This window comes from Taeniopygia guttata, chromosome 4A (assembly GCF_048771995.1).
Source record: "Taeniopygia guttata chromosome 4A, bTaeGut7.mat, whole genome shotgun sequence".
In the NCBI taxonomy this organism is placed as follows: Eukaryota; Metazoa; Chordata; class Aves; order Passeriformes; family Estrildidae; genus Taeniopygia; species Taeniopygia guttata.
This window is the reverse complement of record NC_133029.1, coordinates 3,743,993-3,765,257: the sequence shown is the minus strand read 5'-3', so window position 1 is coordinate 3,765,257 and position 21,265 is coordinate 3,743,993. Positions and strand designations below refer to the sequence as shown.

The 21,265-nt window shown below is 39.3% G+C and overlaps 1 protein-coding gene across 6 annotated transcripts in view; it reads left to right on the top strand.

Annotated features, from left to right (window-relative positions):
* The window catches only part of DACH2 (dachshund family transcription factor 2), a 242,085-nt gene that overhangs the window by 144,067 nt on the left and 76,753 nt on the right, over positions 1-21,265 (top strand). For all 6 annotated transcript variants that reach the window (XM_030272418.4, XM_030272415.4, XM_030272414.4 and 3 more), the window contains exon 3: positions 13,159-13,290. In XM_030272418.4, coding sequence (XP_030128278.2) covers positions 13,159-13,290 — 132 coding nt within the window. The remainder of the gene's footprint in view (positions 1-13,158; positions 13,291-21,265) is intronic.

Genomic DNA, 21,265 nt, shown 5'->3' with positions numbered 1-21,265 from the left:
GGGTGGGATCTGAAAATGAGGGTGTAATTTTTTGGGTTATGGTGAGCTGAGGTGCTGAGGAACAAACCAGGTTTATTTGTGATGGTGGCAAGGTCCTGCAGGTGGGTTTAGTGCAGAAAGGGAAGTGCATATTTGTAATATCTGAGAGTGACGTAGCCAAAACATTGCTGGGTGCAGGTGTTCTGTGCCTGGCAGGGGCAGAGCTCAGCTGAGTGGGGTTTCTGCCCTGCAGAGATCTCAGTGTCCAGGTGGGCTCAGCAAATCACTTCTTGCCTCAGCAGCAGAAATGTGGTACAGAAAGTGATAAATAACAGCAAAAGGTGTAATAGGCCATGTCCTTCTAAAACAAAAGAGGGGAAAGTTTGAGATATTTTCCCTTTTTAAGAGGTAAAGAGTACAAAGAAGGAAAGAACCTTGGTGTGGTTAAGTTTGTGGCTGGAGGTTGGAGAGCAAATGGCTCAAGTGTCTTTGGGATGGGTTTTAAGTGGCCCTGGAGAAAGGTACTGAGAGAGGTTTTGGGGGAATCACCTCTTCCTTCCCTACTTTTACTTTTAGGGCTTGTGGTCAAGCCTGTCTTCTTTTGCGATGATAAATACCTGACTTTGTGTCTTGGGAAATATCTCAGCTTTTTATCGGCTCCTTATCACTGCTGTAAAACGATGATAGAATAATTTGAAAGTAAGAACAGGAAGTTCTTCCCTTTATATAATTTCTGTAGAGTTTCTGAGGACAAATGCTTGCATAACTCAGATACAGTAATTTTTCTTGTGTTATAGTTTGTGGTATAAATCATTAATTTTCATCAAAATGCTAAAACTGAGGTTTTAGCAGCTGAAACTGCCCAACTGGGGTTGGGGCATTTCCTGCTATCACTGATTTTTATCACGGCTCATGGAACTCCTTTGGAAAGTTTGTAGCCTACCAAATGGTTTAGAGGTTCTGCAGTTCTTCTGGTGGCTAATGATAATTAATTATTTCTAGCAATATTAACGATTTAAGCATATTGCTTTAATAAGTGTTATCTCATCTTTTTCCTTAATTAAGCAAGTTGTCTTCAGTTAGCAAACAGCATTACTGCTGACAAATTGGAAAGTAATAATTTGTAGATTGTAATCCATTCCTCTCTCACTCCTGTTTAGATTGCAAGTGTGGATGTCCCCAAGAACTGTGAAATAATTTGGGAAAAGGATCTGATCTGCATTCTTGGCTAGGGACACAGTTGCTTCTTTTAATTGAGTAGTCCAATACCTTTTCTCTGTGCTCTGCACTTTCCCCTGTAATTTCTTGCTAGCACCATTGGTCCTGATTTTACAGCACTAGTGGATGGTAACTCTTAAATTGGCCTAAAATGAGGAAAATAAATTCTTGAAATTGTTTATTTACATCTAGCCTTAACAACAATATTTAGAATTGACGTCACTCCAGTAAGAAAAAAAATCTGGTCAGATACTTCAGGTGTTTTTCCAAATGTTGGTACATGTTAAAGTCTTACCAAACTATTGAAACCTTCAACCAATTCATTTTAGTCAGATAGGGCCTAAAGTTGAAGTATTTTATAAAAGCTAAACAATGCCAAATGCATTTGGCTGAGATCAAAAACCAGATCTATTTGTTCTCTTTCATCTTCAGTGTTCCATTTCCTAGGAGTGTGACCTTAGTCAAACATCTATTAAAGTTAGCTTTTGATCTTACTCCCTGTACAAAAAAAAAAAAAAAAAAAAAAAAAAAAAAAAAAAAAGAAAAAAAAAAGAAGGAAAAAAGTCAATCTTTAGAATTTTCTTCCAGAGACAATCACAGTATTGTGTTTTAATGTTCCAGTAGCGTGTGAGTAAATAGGATTCTCTGATGTATGTGATAGAGCAGTGGCTAAATGGGACAATCATTTTTGTGTCAGAGACAAGAATCAAAAGGCAGCATTCTTCAGAAGCTGTTAACTGGAAAAATCCCCCCAGGTCAGTGGAAACACTTTAACTGGTCAATGTGCTGCATTTTTGGGTCCTTTGATGGAAATGCCTTGTAATTTGATAACAGGTAGCTGTTCATTTGTAATAGAATTTTCTCTTCACCAGTCAAAGCTGCCTAGTTATTAATCAGTAAAGAGGTTAATTTTCCTCTCAAGTATGAGCAGTTTGGTGGCTTTTTGAAAGAAGTAAGTACAAATTATTTATTTCCTGAAGAGAATATAAATAAGTTTCTGGTCATCTTTTAAGTTCCTTCACACTAGGGGAGTCTGTGTCACATCCAGCCTCAGCCCTAGGGAAGTGAGTAGGTTTTCTTAAATACATACCAGTTCCTAAAAATACACAGGGGAATAAAATTTCATTTAGGATTTCTGTTTAGCATTCTGAGCTGCTCAGATAGTAATTGATAAATGTCTGTTAGATCTATTCTCATCAATGTAGTGCTACTGTTAGGGAAATGTCAATTAAAGGATATAATAGATAAATAGTGAAAAGATTTATTTAAAAGGAATATCTATAGAAGAAGCAGAATTTGTCTTTTTAATAAACTTTAAAATTGACAGATGTTTTGCATGTTGAGCTTCTAAAACCAGAGTTAAATGCTTACTGGGAATACATTGGAATATTACCTAGATTACTTTATAATAATGCATTTAGCAATGTGGGAAATGCCTGAAAGTAGATTAAACCTCTCAGCTCTAAACAGCTGCAAAAAGTACAGTATTAATATTGAGAAATGGTTGAGGACTGCAGAGTACAATAATTGTAAAAGGAATGCTTGCAAGGGATTAGTTATACAATGTAGAATTCTGGAAAAGCAGGATGAAAGATACCTGCAGTATTTTTCTGAGCTTAGTAAAAATATCTCAGTACATCTTGGACATCATTTATATTAAATGCAGTTTTATTTTTAAAGTAAATTTATTTCATTTCAGTTTTAAAATCTTGAGACTCTATTTTAAAATCTGAACATACTTTAACTACTGAAATAATTGCACAAAATCTGAGCTAAAAATGTTTGTTGCCATAGTTCTAGAAGAAATGAAACTGCTATACTGGTGCAAACTCAGGAGTAAGGACCAGTAGAGTTCGTATATAAAGATTTGCAAGGGCAAAGAGAATATTTGCATAATTTTAGATTACTCAGTGTTTCAATTCAGTAACTAAATTATTCCTCTCCTCCTCGAGCCTGCATTTGGCTTGGAGGCTGGAAGTTAATTCAGCTTGACCAATGAGTAGAGGCACATCCTTTAAGATTTTAAAAATGGTGTAGTTCATCTTCTACGTGTTATTTTTATTCACCACCTGGAACAAGAAAATAAGCTTCCAGTCAGTGTCTCAGCTTTGAAAAATGTTCTTTACCTTGCACAGCGTAAAATGGAAATAGCTATTCTGGCATAACTTCATAAACAAAGGTGATATTAACCTATTGGGACTAAATTACTTGTCTCCTGTGTTATTTGTGCAAGTAAATGTGCATGAATAAGCTTCAGCAAAGCTGTAGGAAAGTAACTTAAAAACAGAGAGTGCAAAATGATCAGAAGTAAAAAAATGCTGCAGAAAAGAAAGTAAAGGTACCCACTCCCCCATAATCACATTCCTCACACTCTGGCTGTGGGATCAATAGTCATTCATTCATGCCCCAGAGGAACAGGGCTCTTTTGTTTCTTTACCTGTACTCTGAACATTCCCTGGAGTTAAAGCTGGTTCTGCAGCCCGTGGGCAGCCTCCTCATTTTCCCTGTGCAGTTTGGGACTGCACAAATCCATCACCCACTCGCAGAAGGGCCCAGAGAGCACCAGTGCAGCTCTGGGAGGTGTCTGGGCAGCTCCTGCCACAGGAATTTGCTGTGCAGGTTGGATTGGAGCATTGCATGGGAGCTTGTCCTTCCTCAGGTGCAGCCCTTTGGATTGTCCAGACCCTGCTGGAGCTGGAAGGAACTCATCCAGAGCATCTCATTCCCTTCTTCAATGGGAGAACCAAAGGGTTCTCACCCTGAGTGCCAGGGTACCACGGGCTCCTTCTTGCCACCAGCAGCACTGGTGGAAGGGATTTGGTGGCAAATCTGCATTTCTGAGCACTGTGTGGAGATCAGGCTGTGGCTGCTTTGGGGGAATGTGCTTTTCCACTCCCTGAAGTGGGAAACAAACCAGAAACCCAACAGGGTTGTTAAGCCAGAGTGTATAAAGAGATCATATTGTGGCAGTGGGTGGAGTCCTCATTTGAAGAGGTAAAGGCCCCTGCTCCCCCAAATGTTATTTTATTTTACATTGAGCAATTAATGGAGTATCCATTTGGGGATTGGCTATTCCAGGAAAATTATATTTGTGCACTACATTCTACATATTTTGTCTGAATACAGTAATTGTAAATGTGATAGGTTCTGCTTGAAGCTGGAGATCCCCTAATGCCATCCCGAAATATTTTTCAGCATAAGTTGTGGGTTTTCAAATGATCTTAAAGCATGAATATTTTGCTTTAATTCAACAGCCAGAATTGCAGAGTGGTTATAGGTCTCAGAAGAACATTCCTGGAATTTCTGTTCCTAAGTGATGCTGCTTTCAAACTTGACTCTTTTGAGGTTGTGCTAATTAAATGCCTTTTGGAGAGGAGTGTCTGGGCTCTCTCTTTTCATTGCTTATAATATTGTGCTTCAAATAAGCATAATATTTTTGTGGGTTTTATTAACTGGCCACAGATTTCTCAGCCTTAAGTAACCAAGAGTTGTGTGTGATCAGAGCATTCCATTTCTGTTCTGGCAGAGTCCTGAAAATGTTTTATGTGGAAGCAGCAGCATGTAGGGGATGACTGTACAAATTTGCAAACCATACTTTAACAATCCAGTCTCTACCAGCAGTGCTGATCCTGGCAGTGTGATGAGGTTTTTTGTGAAATATTTTAGCATGATGAATTTATGGAACTCGCTATTCACTTAAAATCTTGGAAATACACCATTTTAAAAGTGTGGATTGAGACAGCTGGGATGTAGCTGCCATGTGTCATCTGATACAAAACAAATATTTGTGTGGTATTTTCCTGTCACAAGTAGGAAGTAGCTTGAAATCACTCACAAAGATATCCTTATTCCCAGAAGACCTTCCAGCCCAATTAATTTTACAAACTCAAGAGATTTGTGCCAGCTCCAGATAAGCTTTCAGTGTTCTTGGTACTTAGCTGAAAGGACTTCCAAAAACTTCTGCCATTTCCCTTCTCTCATTACTTCTTACAGACAGGTGCTTGAAGCTTAATGTAATGGGAAAAGAATAAATGTGGAGAAAAAAGAAACAACAGCAAATTCTGACTTCACATGGCAGCACATGCACCATGGCAGACTTCTGTGAGTGTAGAAGAGTAATAGATTCTGTATGATCAATATGAGGACTGGGAGGTTTAATATATTGCTAACATAATATTAGGTTCCCAGGAGCCCAAGGATATTCTAAAATAGATAACAAAGTCCTCCAGTCAGAAGCAGATACTGATGGTAACCACCATTCTTTCCTGTGACTTCTGAATGTTTAGTACTTTGAAGTTTATAATTTTTCCTGTAAATGGAATTTATTTTGTGTTGCTCTCAGGGAGGTAATGTAACACATTTCTGGTTTAATTTTCTATTTTTCAAGTTATTATCTCATACTGTTGCTATCTTTAGTCTGTGACAGCATTATGAAAGCATAAGCAGATAGTTTGAGAGTTTGGGTGATTATGAGCATTAATTTAACTTAGTGAAATCAGAGTCCTTATGCATAAATTTATCACTCTCTTGATGTTTGAAAACACTGCTTAAATACATTCCATATTGTAAATTCCCATTTTGTGTCAAAAAGTTTCAATGACATGACTAAAATTGCATCAGGTCTGCCCTGAAGAATGTAAAAGTTATCAAGAGGTTGTGATTTTTTCAGTGATAATTCAATGGCTGCTGTGTCTGGTGCATGCTTCCATCTTTTGAAAGCTGTACATCCAAAGTGGGGTGGTCAGTCAATCAAATGTGCAGAAGAAGGTAAAGGTCACAGTAGTGCAGAATACTAAAAGTATTATGCATTAGAGCCTTGACAAATCATTCTCATGACAGAGATTGTAAAAAAGAGCAGAAAATGTCACTAAATTAATCAATTCTCATGAGACCCACTGTAAGGATTATAGAAAAAAAAGCAATGTAACCCTCTCAGTGCTTTTGAATTTCTGATTTTTCCTTTTCCCTCCAACAGGGGAAGCTGCAGTTTAGTTTCACATGAGATGCAGGTGCCTTTTTGGGTAGGAAGTCAACTGTGACATACACAGCTGGGTTCGCTGTGCATCAGCTTGAACAGGAGTGCTCATCTTACAGATCTAGGCACAAATTTGGGATTAAAATTTCTGTGTGCTTCTAACTGAGCCCCTTGGGTCTAGAGGGAAATCTGACAGCTCTTGGGTCATCATCTCCTCATATGGATGGAGGGTATAAAATGCCCCAGGTACTTGATGGAAAATGTTCACATTAAAAATGTTTCCAGTCTTTCAGATGCATGTCAGGGAGGATAAGATAAGGACAGAGGTTATGAGCAGGGTGAGAAGCTTAAATAATAGAGACAGACATGGGATGAAAGCATTTGAAACTCTCCCCATGCTTAAAGCAGACCCCCAGATTTGTAAGAATCAGGGCTCTTGCTACTGTCTAAATATGTGTGAAATTACAGAGGGACAACTTGTTGCTTCTGTGAATTGTTCCACAGAGTAGCAGGGATGTTTTGATGTTTGGAGACTTTAATCTTATTTATGCTCATGTGAACTTTTGCATGAAATTGTATTTTGAAGTGAGGTGAGCAAGCACACCATGTTAAACAGAAATTACCAAGATTGCAAAATCAAGGCGTCAGAAACTCAGAAACATTTGTACAATGCTAATTCTGATCCCTTGAGCACTTGGCAAAGTCTTTAAATGACATTATCAGTGTTTTCCCCAGCATCACTGCCTGGGTGGTGATGGAGCATCCATTGACCTGTGTGGGATGAAGAGACCTGTCTGTGGTCTGTCCCCATCCAGCAGCTGCAGCAGGGGAAGTTACCTGGGGAATATTTAGCGACTGCACAAAAGCAGGGCATCAAGTCCCTCAAGAAAAGACTGTGACATTTTCAAGATGACTGGAGCTCCTTTGTGAAAGACAAATTTCTCACAATTCCTGATAAATATGAGTAATACTTGTTTGGATTTTTTTCCCCTCAGTAGGATTATTTTGTCATAGTATAACGTTTATGACATTTTGAAGTGATGGTATTTAAAAATGTTAAGGCACTCAAAAATTTTTAAGTATTGTCTGAAATGTTTTGGTTAGGATCATCTTCAGGAGTTTCTCAACTTTCATTTACTTGTTAGAGAATCCAAGAATCCCAGATTGGTTTGTGCTGGAAGAGACCTTACAGGTCATGTCATTCCACCCCCTACCATGGGCAGGGACACCTTCCACTAGACCAGGTTGCTCCAAGCCCTGTTAAGATAAATCAAGGAGTCTTCATTTTCTCCTTTGCCTTGGTCATGCAGCATGATAAATGCAGAATTTCAAATGTTCTCCCCAAAAAAACAGTTCTTGCTGTCATTTGTCAGTTTTCCTGTTGCAAAACGGGAAAGAACATATTTCTGAAATATGGTTGTAATATCAGAACAACTGGCTGCAGGTGTAAGAACAGATGACAGAAGCTCCAGTGTTGTGATGCATTTCTTGGCTCTTGGCTGCATTTCAGCTGGGCAGTGCCAGAGGGATGTCCTGGATGTCAGCCTGGGCTCCGAGTGCCCTCCCGGCTCTGGGGTGATGCTGCCACAGCCCAGCCCAGCACAGAGCTCTCCAAAATCCATCCCCAGCCTGCAGGGCCCACTTACTCACCAGTTACTCACCTGTTACTCACAGTTTCTCACTGGTTCCATCATTGGGTCTCTCAGCTGATGCTCACTGAAGGATTGTTGTGACCATTCCCAGGTGGTAGCCAGGGAACCTTCAGTGACCACAGGACGTGCACTGGAGCTGAACCTCCCTGCTGCTGTCTGGGTCTGTTCACAAACATGAAAAACATCTGCAGTAACGAGAGTCAGGAGTTTGGACCCATCTCCAAACTGCTTTAAGACTTTGGACATTTTGCTGTTCTTATCCAAGAATTCAGTTTCACTGTCCTTTGTGTAGTGCTGGGTTTTGTATTTATCACCAAGCCAAGATGATTCATTTCAACTACAGAGAAGCCTTCACTTCCCAGGCTGATTTTTTAAATTAATTAATTAGTAAAATTTTGCAGGCATTCTGAAAATGTGAAGTATATTATATGTATTCACTTATTAATTTTAATTAAAGTGAGTGTTCCTTTTCAGTCTTGGAAAGCCTAATTTGTTGGAGGTTTCAGGATTGTTTTCACTGTTGGCAATATGGTCTCTTGTACTGACATTTCATAGTACCAGATATTTTATCATTGCTGTTTTACACAGCATGCTTGACCCATAGCAGCTTTGAATGCAGATAATAAACAAGCCAATGCACAATGCTTGACTTTTATAGTGAAATAATATGGCACAGCTAAACTGGGTTTCATTTTTCCTTTTGAATATTATTAATTGCAATGTGTTGACTGTTAATTTAATTAAATGTTTTGTTTTAATATAAAACCATTTTTCAGTTCACTGACTCACCATTTCATTTAATTAATTGCAAACCTCAGGATTTGATTACTCATAGTTCTCCTTTAGTTAATTTACTTGTTCACAGTTTTGACAGAAAAGCTTTCAAACTAATATGAAGGAGAGGCACAGTCTGACTAATCAGGAAACTGGAAAAAAATAGCTGTAGCTGGAGTATGAGATTAGCAGACACTCAGGGTCACCTGAAAAGCTCCGAGCCCTTGTATTCACCATCAAAATCCAATTTTCAGTGACTGGGCAGTGGTTAAATGTGCAGGAGTCACTTGCACCCAAGACACCAGCAGAATGTAGCTGAGTTTTGGATTCTTATCCCCACACCAGAAAGTGGAATAGGAATAAATCGTGACGTTACTGGAAGAAAGGGACACTGTCCCCTTGTCCCCTGGCGCTGGGGATGGTTCAGCACTGCCCTGTGATGGGACACAGCAAACTACCTGGGGCTGTGACCTTTGGGCCATGCAGGGAAAATGCTGCTTCTCCTGAAATAATTCCTGAGACTTCACCGAGGAGCACCTTGAGGAGTCTGTGCTGGGATCTGTGTGACAATGAATGACCTGATGGCTGCAGACCGGGCTGGAGGAGCCTCTCGGTGCTCCGGGGCTCCGAGGTGCCGTGGCTGCAGGAGCAGAGGATGTGCTCAGGGGTGCAGAGCAGCCCAGCTCCCGGGGACTCTCTCATCCCCAGCCCCCGAGCACTGGGTGCTGCCCAGGGTGCTGCAAAGCCCTGTGGAGCCAGCTGAGAAATGCCCTAAGTTGGATCCAGACTCTACATTTGGAGATGGTTTGGTTCTCAGGCCTGATCTGTCTGTCCAGAATACAACTGCAGAATTTTCCTCCAGTGCAACCTGTGCATGAAGTTTGTGGTTTGTGTGTCCTTGAAGGCTTATTTTGGTTATTTCAGTAAATATTTGGTTGTTTATTATATAAACCCCTGTGCTGTGCAGCAGGATTCATGAGAGGGAGGGCGCAGAGTGTCCTGGCTGAGCTGGGCTCACAAAAAGCAGATCACAGATGGCAGCTGGTGGTTCTGCCATGCACACCATGAGCTCCCTCATGGGAGTTTTTTCTTCCCTTTTTTTCTCCCTCATGTGCTCAGAGCACAGCTCCCAGATTCCTTGCTTCTCTCAGAGATCCCAGCAGGAGCTGCTCCCTGCCAGCCCAGGTAACTGGGGATACTGGGGATACTGGAGCAGCACCAGCCCCAAACCATCCCGCAGTGCCCAGACTGCTCCTGTGCCGTGGTGAGGTGAAGGATGTCCCTGTTGGACAGCAAATGTCCACAGTTTATTTCCTGGGTGTTCCCTGACTGATGGCAGCTGGCAGAAGATAACTGAATAAAGGAAAAATTAAAGTGTAAATGAACAGGAAAAACCAGAAGCTTTGAAGTATGTAATCCAGCACGTGGGTTTTCCTAGCAATCCTTTTTTGTTTTTTTTTTTTAGGGGGAAGTAGAGGGATAGATGTATATGTTACAGCAGTTCCCAGGGCATTTTTCAAAGTGAGCTGCTCTAAGTGAGATTCTGCTGCTGATAATGATTCATCCAAGGGGATGGAAATGAGTCTTCAGTTCTTTGTAGATCCCTAGATAAGGCAGTTGAAGAACTAACAGCTAACAGAACTAACAGCCCTCTTCTCCACAGCTAGTTCAAACTGAATCAGTTACAGAAAAGAGTTTTATTAATAGTTAAATTAAATAATAGCTCCAATAACATTAACCATGGCAGTACCTAACTGAAGATTATGCCAGTGCTGGCTGTTTTCTGGTTTCGGAATAATTTCAAAACCAGCACCCTCTTACTGCTGAACACATTTGCCTTAGCCTCAATTTTGTTATCTCCCAGAGATGCTGAAGAATTACTACATTGTTTTTAAAGTGCCTGAGACAGATTCTGTGACTTTTAGTTCAAGTAAGACATTATATAGACTGGGGAGTGAGTGAGAGAATAAAGATGTTGCAGACACTGGGTTTAGGGATAATCCCAGCTCTGTTTTCAGGCTTGTGCCTGGCTGTGCAGGACCTTGGTGCTCTCTGCACAGGGGCTGTGTTTTACTCTGGAAACTCTTGCTGCTGAAGTGGAGTGACTTTGGTGTGGCAGATGGCACAGCAGAGTTTTCTGATCCATCACTGTTTCTTGGCTGGTGTCCTTCTGGCAGCTGTGTCTGGTTAGGGAGCTCAGAAATGCCTGACAATAATTACCTTTAATTTCTGCAGGCCGCATCGTGGTGATTTGGGGACTGTGTTTATTATTTTCTGTTTGTTCCCTGGTACCTTTCTGCCTTCATTACATTTCTGGTAAAACTGTAAAACTGTTCAATGGAAGGTTTTGGGAGATTTTTCTTTTTCTTTTCTTTTTTTTTTTTTTTTTTTTTTTTTTTTTTTTTTTTTTAATACAGTGCTACAGTGCCCTGAATAAATTTTTTTTCTCTTGTTGTTTCCCTGAACATTTTGCTAAAGATCTGAATCTATTTTCTCTATTTATCTCTTTATAAATAGTTTCTTTACTGTTTTACATATTTAATTAAATTCCACGGCTTCCAATCTATATCAAGAACCTGTATAAATAGTGACCCTGATGCAAACACTTGAATATTGGTTTATCTGTGTATCCCTGGGTACATACAAATGATAAAATGTTGGAAGAAAAAAACTGCATGTTCCAAGACTATATTTTTGTAACTATTAAAATGTATGTGAATTCTTTGCAAATGGATTAAAAATAGAAAGTGAAAAGATGCCTGGAAATCTTGAAAACAGTCAATTCCTCAGAACTGTGATTATGCTTAGTTTTTTTTACTTCCTGAAAAGAATGTAAAACTCACTCAAAGTGCAATGCCACTTCCTTTCCCTAAGAAAAAAAAAAAAGTTAAAAAGTTTGCAGAGTACTTCATCTTCTCCAGAAAGTGTGTGGAGAGTTTTATCAGTGAAGATGTATTCTGTGATGGATTAAGTGAGAGTGTCTGAGATAAAAACAGGAGTTTAAACATCAGGATTTTATATCTGCCTGATGAAAAACCTGTAGCATTTGTAGAAGAACTTTAAAGGGTGTTGAAAATAAATCACAGCGTAGTGATCTTTTGTGTGAAGTGAGGTCTGCAGTAAATAATCTAAAAGACAAAAAATATTGGTGATTATCAGAATATCTTTGCTGAACTTGACCAAATTGCTGTAGCCATGTGTGATAAAAGGTGTCCCTCTCCACGCAGTCCTGGATTGTTTCCTTCCTTAAATCTTTCTGAAATAATCAGAACTTTGTGCAGCCCTTTAGAGGAGCAGCAGGGCGAATCTGATTGTCAAATTCTTAGCAGCATTTAGAAATTTATGGATAGGGTGTGAAAATTATTAGTTCCCTTTAATCAGTGTCTCAATCTCTCAGTAAGCAATGCTTTCCAGAAGCAGATTATTTAATTCTGGTTTGATGTATGAGACTTTAGTGGGTTGTTAGAACAGGCACCATGACCAAAAAAATCCTGGGTTTTAATAAATGCAGTTCAGATTTTGTGGAAATAGGCAGCAAATAATAAAAGCAAATCCTGCTGTACTGAGGGAAAGAAAAAAAAAATTAATCCATACCTGAGGGAATAAACAATTGTACCTGTAGAGATATTTTTGGGTTTGTGCCTGTATCTCTTGGGTTTTCCTGCAAGAACTTCAGATTATTTTCAGCCACATCTTGCCCAGAGTAAAAGTAATTTGGTACTGTCTGGAAGAAAATCTGATTCTTTATTTAGTGACCAAGCCAAAATGATAAAACTTAAAAATTTCACACTTATGAAAAAAAGATACTGGGAATCTACATAATAATTTAAAAAATCATTATAATTATGGTGAGCCTGATGTTACTCTGCTTGCTCTCTTTTACTACTGTAAATTAATTGAGTTTTAGTAATTTGAAAACCTTCTATCAATACCCCCCTTGATTCTGTGAATTTCTGCTGGTCTTAATGGTCTCTTAAAAGTGGGATTGATTCTGTAATTATCCATATTGTGTTTTTATACATTTCCAATGTAATATTTTCATGTTACAATAATAATAATCCAAACCAGCCAATTCCCAGAGGGACAAAAAATGTTTGGATGCTCAATAGAACAATGAATGCTGTACTATTACATGTTAATTTGCTTTGAACTGCTGAAATTAAGGAATACTGTATCTTACTCTGCATGTGGAAATTTTGTTGCAGCTAAGTAAGTCAAGCAGAAAGTGATCAAAGTGACAAGGTGATCAAAGTGACAGGAAATTATATTTAAAAGTATAATCAAAAGGGATACCATTAAATAAATATTTCTTTGTGCTATACATGTTAAAAAGAAAAATAAACATGAAAGATTTGGTTTTTTTTAATTCTTAGAATGGTGCATTGAAATAACTTGACTTTAAAACAAAGATGGTGTTCAGGGATAGGATTACTTCACTGGACTAAGAATGGCCATTGAATTTATGTGACTTTTTCTTACTGAAAAGGAATGTTCTGTTCATACTTGCAGTGCCACGTTGTACAATATGACACTACATATTATTTATTTATATTTTTCCAGGTCTGACAGCAGCTGCCATGGCAGAGGCTATGAAGCTACAGAAAATGAAACTTATGGCCATGAACAGCCTTCATGGAAGTGGGAGTCAAAACGGAACCGAGTCAGAAAATGAAGAGCTCAATTCTAATGCAGGTAAGGGATGCTGTGCCCCTGAGCTGCCCTGGAGCTCTCAGCACCTGGAGCTCAAATCTTGGGCTCTTGTATTTTGTGAGCTTTGTCCTGCCAGTGCTAAATCAAAATTAGTGCTCTCACTCCTCCATATTCCTGCAGTTTTCCCCCTAAGAGCTCCCTTCACTAATTGTTTGAAAAATATTGGTGAATGATCATCATCATTAGGGTTGGACACAGACCTTTTAAAGTGCCCCCTAAACACATCTGGAGTAACAAAAGATTTCTCCGTTGGCAATGACACTGTCTGGAGTTTTCCAGTAAATGATGGAAGGTTTCCAAAAGGCCAGGCTGTGGGATCTCCTGAGTTCCACAGGTCCCTGGAGAAAGGTAAGGCAGGGAATGCTCCATCAACAATTCATGGCTTCTCTGCATTTTGTTCTTTCCTTGGTGGGTATTTGCCAAGCCCAGCTGTGCAGGGGGTTTGTGATAATCCTTGGCTGTGGCTGGAGTCACCTTGGACAGGAGGATGGGGCATGGAACACGTTCATGTGCTACATAAACATAAATATAGATTTGAGCTAAGCTCCCCAGTCCCAGCTCCCCAAGAACAGGGTTCAAAGGTGATGTCAAAACACATCCTTTCAAGAGGAAATCTTTGTTTGTTCTGATGTCCTTCCAGGTGAATAGAAGAGATTTTTCCTTGGTCAGTGTAGGGAGCCTGGAAGGAGGCAGATCCATTTTGTCTCTGATTCCTGTTACAATAAGGGCAGTTTCCCTTGGCCTCACTTCTTACTGCATCCCACACTTCTGCCACCTGGGGAACAGATTTTGTTTGTTGCCATTACCAATTCAAGAGGAGAGGCACAGAGTGCTGCCCGTGGCATCCCGCTCTCCCCTCGGCATCCCCGGGCTCCCGAGGCACAGCCTGCCTGCTGTGTGCTGCATGTGCATCCTCCCATCAAAATGGTAATTTATTAGACCAATAAAGCAGCAGCTGGGAGGTCTTAGACTCATTTTCTAAAGGAATAACTTTGAATTCATGACAAATTATGCACAAAGCAGTCTTTCCAAAAGCGGTATTGCCTTTTGCTAATTTTGTGTACTCATCTGTATTTGAAGAAATCTGGCTTCTAACTCATGCATTAAACCTTTCCCCAGCTTCCTGTTCAGTAGGATGTGTATTTCTTACTCACCTCTCAGGCCCTAATCAATTAGTGCACATTGAATTCAGAAAAAAAGCACTGAAAAATCCTATTTAGTGGTTGCAGCTAAAATAGTTGGTATAAAGTCCAGAATGAATTCTGAAAGTTCACTGAATGATAAGAAAAAGGACTGAAGATGGAATTACTACAGAAAAGTAACAAAGCTTCATACAGAAAAGATGTGGGGTTGGTATGGGGATTTTAAAAGCTGCTGTACAAAATTTTAATTTGAATGCTCATTGTTTTGTGTGTTACCTGGTAAGGCAAAATTCATGTATCTCATGTGGGGAGAATCTACACTAATGTGATTATTTTAGGTACCACATGGAGCAAGAAGTTTTTTGGGGACTGTCACACCAGCCTTTGGACAGTGCATCAAGAGTGTGCACTTTACAAGGGAGTTCTCTGTGGTTTAGCAATTCAGTGAATTCTACCAACTAACTCAATGCCAATTTAAATATTTGGAAAAATTCTCACTGACTTTAGTTACAGTGGGACCCAAGAATATGAGTGTGGTGGCAGTTCCATACAGATATTTTCTCAATTCTTTCCCCTTTTCATTGCCTGGTGCAGTGAAATTGCCAAGAGCAGGTTTTCTGGCTCCAGTGCCAGTGTTGCTTTCAGACAGAGCAATAACTCCTTATCAGAAAGAACCAGTACTAATCCTATTAAAAATCACAATTTCCCCTCTTTCCAACGTGTGCAACGTGAGCGTTGGGATAATTTTTGTAATGTGTGGATTCCTCCTTTATTGCTGGGTCACATTACAAAGATTTACATTGAGCAGGATGTGTCAAATTGGAAAACCACCATGAAAGGAGTGTAAGAGGTGGCTGTGCATTTCAGCAAATAAAACAACTGAAGAATTATCAAACACTCACTACAGAAAGCTCCTTGGTGGGGCATGACGAGAGTGGGAATTTTGTTTAGAAGTTAATACACACGCTGTAACTTTGATCTGCTGTGAAGGGAGCGCCAGGATAATTCCGTGCGCCTGAAACCTTCACCAACTGTTTGCTTTGCTCTAGACTTACAGGTTAAATGACCATTAAAAATAAAACGGGGATGTGAAATGAAGAAGAAAATTGAATTTTGAATTTTTTTTACTAAGAAGAGGTGGAAAGGAACAGAGCAAAGGAGCCAGAAGCCTCATAAGTGAGAAAAACATTTTATTTTAGGAGAGAGACCTACAGTTTCTTTGATTTGAGGTTGTGTTTAATAGCTTTTGTAATGGCTGCAACATGACTCTGCATCTAGATTTCAGCATGAATAACAACCTGTTCGTGTTTCATTTAGCTCCAAATGAGAAATTCTGTGTTTTATTGTTTTAGGAAATTAGTCTGTGTACTATTGCTCCTGGAACTTTATAATTAATCACTAAAGGTTATGGCTGTGGAGAGTTTGTGGGAAATAGATGTCTGAATGATTATAATTGTAGCTGTCAAATCAGAAATATGGTTGCACAGAGCTGAGGACCTTTTGCTTCCTTTGATTTTTTTTTTAATTTTTACAGTAAAAACACTCAAAGGGTTGCAGTTTTACTTAAAACAATTAAGTTGGTTTTTTTACCTTGGTGTTACACATTGACTTCCTACAATGCCACTTAAATACTTCACTTTTGGATATGTGCCTTCCTGCTCATCCCCCAGTCTGATAGATGAGTGGAATACTCTCTTTTTGCTGTTGTTTATTTTAAATTAAAAATGTAATTGAGCAGTATTAAGTCCTGAAGCTTTATTGCCAGATTTTTTTGCAAGTGTGTCATTATGTACAGGCCATTAGTATAATAAAAAAAAGTGTTGAGGATGTCTTGGCATATTCATCTCAATCCCCATCTGTATCTGGTGAAGTATGAAATAATTTTGGGTTTGCTTCTTACTGATGCCTAGCCTGTCACTTCTACAGTTTCTTCCTCTGTGCATCATTATGATGATGGAAACTTTCAAGAATTCTCTGTCTGAAGCCAGAATTTGTCCTGTCAGTTTAAAATCTGAGCTCTTAACTCAATTTAACATGATCAGTGACTAATTCCTCAGATATTGTATTGTTCTCTAGCAAATTGCAGGTGTGGAATTGAACCTTACAAATGTGTCTAAGGAAGCAGGGGATAAATGTGCCACTTCTTTTCCTGCTTCTAATCCAGCTGGTGTTTTTTTGCCATCAGGTCCTACCTCCTTTTCATGATGTTACTATAATCTCAGTAGTGGTGGAGTTTGCTACTGGGATATTCTAAATAACTTACTAAAAACAAATGCTGCAAGAGCTAATACAGAAAATATAGGGGGAAAAATTCCCAAAAAAGTTTAATTTGTATATTTTTTTTTTAATTGAAGCAATGCTTCAGTTCACAGTGCTGTGAAGAATGCTGTTATACATTTGAACATTGATGTCCTCCTTCCACTCTCTCTCTCAGAAGAGAAAGAGATTTTTTTGCACCTTCCTACTCATCATATGAAGTGTTGAAGCAAAACTTCTCTGGCAGCTGAAAATCTCCTCTTTAATCTGGCACTGGAGCCTCTCTGGCCCCACAGTCCAGCTGACCTGGGCTGGCTGTTCCTTGGGGTTTGGTGTCCCTCTGCATGCTCAGGTGGTATCTGGGCAGGGAGGATGAATTTGGAGAACCAGTAGTAGTTTGGGACAAAAGTGCCTGGACACAGGAGAAATCCATCCCTCTGGAATCTGAAATTCCCAGTGACCATAAGCCTTTTGTGATCTGTTCCTCCTTCTTTGGCTCCTCCAGGTGAGTCCTTGGAGAGGACGCGTTTTGCTGGTGGCACCGGAGGGTTGCCAGGAGTGATTGTGGCCTTTTTGCTCCTCTTGGGAAGTGAGGAAAGGCTGGAGTGAGCAGCTGGAGCCCCGCCACACAGCCAGATCTGTTGTTCTGTAGAAATAAGATAAATAGCACAAAAGCTCTCTGGTTGCACAGAGGTGTTGACAAAGATGAGCTCCTTCATCGTGGTGCAGCGCCAAAGGCAGGTGAAGAGTGTTCTGGAAATTAACGTGGCATTGCTGCAGGATTTGGAACTCTGCTAAAATCTGAGCTTTTCTTTTTAATGGCATGGCAGCAGGTGATGTGTTCAAGTGTGAGATAGGGTAGATTGTACAACAGAGACTGGGTGGTGTTACCTGGACGTCCCTCAAGCTGCCTGAGCCTGGAAGGATCAGTGCATGCAGTCGTGACAGGGGCTGTGTGTGCAGAACCTCAGAGCAAAGAATAAAGCAGGTATTTCCTTCTGGTGGCTTTTGGAGTTAGCATGCATGATTTAAGAAATGTGTTTTGCTTTCCCAAGAGAGATATCAAACAGTACTAAGTGTTTCAGTGGTATTTCCTTAGGAAGTCAAAATGTTATTCTGTATGTAGAGGCTTGTTGCTTAATTTCCAGACAAGGAGCTAAGTTAGGCAGAAAAGAAAGGAAAAACACCCGAGCTTTTGGCATATGAGGATCAGAGAAAAAGCTCTCTCATAGAAAAAAAAAAGTGTTATCTTTTTATCCTTCTTTCCCTTCAGTACCTGCCATGCAGTTTTCTCACAAATGCAAACATCCTTCACAATCTGTTTAGAAAACCACAAATACATCACTCGGAGGAATATTTAAAGAACCATCAGGAGGGAAAAAACTCATTGGTTTAATGGAATGCTGTCAAGGAAAATCAGCATCACAAACGACACAGGGGCAGAATTGATACTTTTGCACTGACATGTTAAAAGAAAATCCCATGCATTATTTAGAAAACCCAGAAATCTGTCAGCTGTATGATTGCCGAGTTAGCAGAAGCAGAAGGATGCTGCTCAAGTTGAAAAGAAACGCGTAGGCACAGATCCATATTGTAACCTTTCATGTTCTCCACCCACCATGAATACCCAGCTATTACACGGTCAGCATTTTTTAGTTTTTCTCTTTTAAAATTTTCAAGTGCTTGAAAAGTCAAAAGAGGTAGGTCTTTTCTCTAAAAAGCAGGATGCCAAGGCTGTTATTTTATTGTAAGAATGTAAAAATGACAGGACCACAGAACAGGTTTTTTTAATCCTTGAGTACCATGTAGATTTCATGAAGTAATTTTTCCTGTTGTTAAGGCAAGTAGTTTTGTGTTACTTGAGCTGAGAGTTACTAATTTTCTGAAATAGTTACGAATTTTCTTAAATTGTCCTTTGGCCAGGAGGGATATGTGCAGTCTTGAAGCAAGAGAGAATTTAACATGTTTTGTTTTTTGTGCTATCTCATCCAAAAACCAGACTCGACTCCAGCCCAAGCAGACACATTAAAACATTTATCCTAAAAACTGGGACCTCTCTGCTGTTTTTGTAGGCAGTAGCTGAGCTGGTGATGGTGAGGATGAAGATGGGAAGGTGAGGAGGCACACAGGCGATGTTTGACCCCTCTTGTGGGGACAGGATCTGCACAGGGGAGTTTCACCCAGGGACATCACACCCGAAGGAGGTTCAGGGCGTGGGGACACTTGGTGGATTTCAGGATGTGCTTCCATGCTTTGCCCTGGAGTTGTGCTTTCATGGAATTTCGTTGAACCCACATGGTGGTGATGACGAAATTTATTTAAGCTTTTTCAGTGAGAATGGAGTGAAGGATCTCAAACATTATCACGACACGGGGGCTTTAAAAAGCTTTTCCCAGTGGTGGTTGTCAGGAAAGATCCATGACTGGGGAGTGACACGAGCAGAGAATTCCCTGTGGATGGTGTCGGTGATGCCTCCCTGGGGCCAGGCTCTGACAGTCCTGGAGGAAGGGTGGATGTGCTGTTTTGGTTTTAAGATACAACTCCTCAAGCATTAACCAGGAATTAGGTGCTGTTTGTTTGGGGCAGTTGTAATTTGTTTGCACTGTGCAGTTTTCTCTCCTGTTCCTTCCAGGGCCCCCTCAGTCAGCCCAAGAACCAAGTCTCCATGTAGGAAGCTTGGAAATAAGATGCAGATATCTATTTCTGTAGGAAATTGTGGTATTTTGGAGAGTCTCAGTGGATATTTTGTGCTGTGTGACCCCAGCACTGGGCAAGGTTTAGTACCAAGAATTTTAAAAGGCTTCAGTGAACCTCATTTTCAGTGGGGTGCAAAAGTGAATTTTTTATCTGCAAATTTTCCTTAATGTCCCATTTTAGATACATTCTTAAGCAGTTACCTATTGAATGCATGTCAATAATTTAACTGTATTTTTAAAAGTATACATTTAAATTTGAACATAAATACTTTATAGTAAATATAGATAATTATTTACGCATAATTGTTGACACATGAGCTAATATTTACGTATTTGGATTTACTGACACACAGTTCTGAGAAAGTTCTGGCTTTAGTTTTAAAACTAATAAAAGAGAAGGAAGTCCAGAAGAGTTTTGCAAATGAAATTCTCTGCCCTCTTCTCTGTAACTGAGGCATCTTTTTCTGTGAGAAGAATTGTCTTTCAGGTTTTTGATGATTATCTTACACATGATGAAATTAACTGTGTTTATATAACATCCTGAGCTGACGTAGACTGGTTTAAAGATCAAGCAAATTTAGGTTTTCTCTTATATTGGCTTATTTTTAGAAAAGGTTGTTATTAACTCGTGAAGCTCTGGGTTGTGTGAATGCTTTTTGAGTGGGTAATTCCCAAGAGCATATTTTAAATGGATTCATGACAATTAGGTATTAGATACAGCTAAGTGTTTACAAATGGAGAATATATATACTTGTAAGTTTATATTTTAGTAGTTAAACATCTCACACAATCTGCTTCCTCATTATATTTTAGTTATCTTATTTGAAATCAAAGAACTGTTGTTCCTTTTTTTCCTCAGAATCAAGTAGTTTGTTTTTTTTTAATAAAGACAAGATTCCTTGCTACGATTTCTAACTTTTGCTGGAACAAATCTATAGATTCATATCTATCAAAGATTCGTATCTATTAAAAAGCCCTGCCTGACACCAAATCAAATCTCCCTGGGTGCCCACGGCGTGATCATAAACAGCCTCTCCAGATTCTTGCCATATCTGCTAGCAGAACTAAGTGCAGCAAAAGATAAACTAATGACAAAATGTAAATGGTATGGCTAAATGGAGGAGAATTGAGAGCTTTCACATGTCTGTCACCTTTCAGATCCTTTACAAATTTATAGTATCAGAGTGCAGAGGTCTAAATCTTCAAAGCTTGAAAAACAAGAGGTGCAGCATGAACTAATCTTCATTTTTTCCCCTATCTTCTTACAGCAGCACTAATGGAAATGTATTTTGTTTAATGACTCTGAAATCCTGTTTGTAATTAGATGTGGGAATTGGTCTTACTTTGTAACAGATGATACTGGAATAATAATATGAGAGATGCTACGCTGAGACCACTATCCTCCTAAATCTATATCATTTTTCATTTTATTGACAGGAAATGTGTTCCTGGAACAAAGAGATTGATTTTAAAGAGTGGAAAAATAATGTCTAGTAAAAACTCGAATGAAAACATTTTAGCATTACTTTAAGTGTGTCACAAGAATATATTAACCCTTCAGCTGTTATTTTAATTTTAGTAAAAAAATCTTATAATTGTTGCTTTGTCACTGGTACAATCTTTGAATGAATGCACCAAAAGGTAGAGAACTTTAATTAATGATGGGGTGCATACAATTAAAATGCATATCATATTTCAGAAGGATTATTCAAAATAATTAATTTTGTCTGTTAAAACACTTTTCCAGTTGTAAATGAAGTAATTAGGAGTGGGCACAGAAGATGTGAGTGAGGGCTGAGCTCACACAGTCCCTTTAGAGTATTAGTCTCTTTACTATGTCTTGATGTCATAAATCATTTTTGC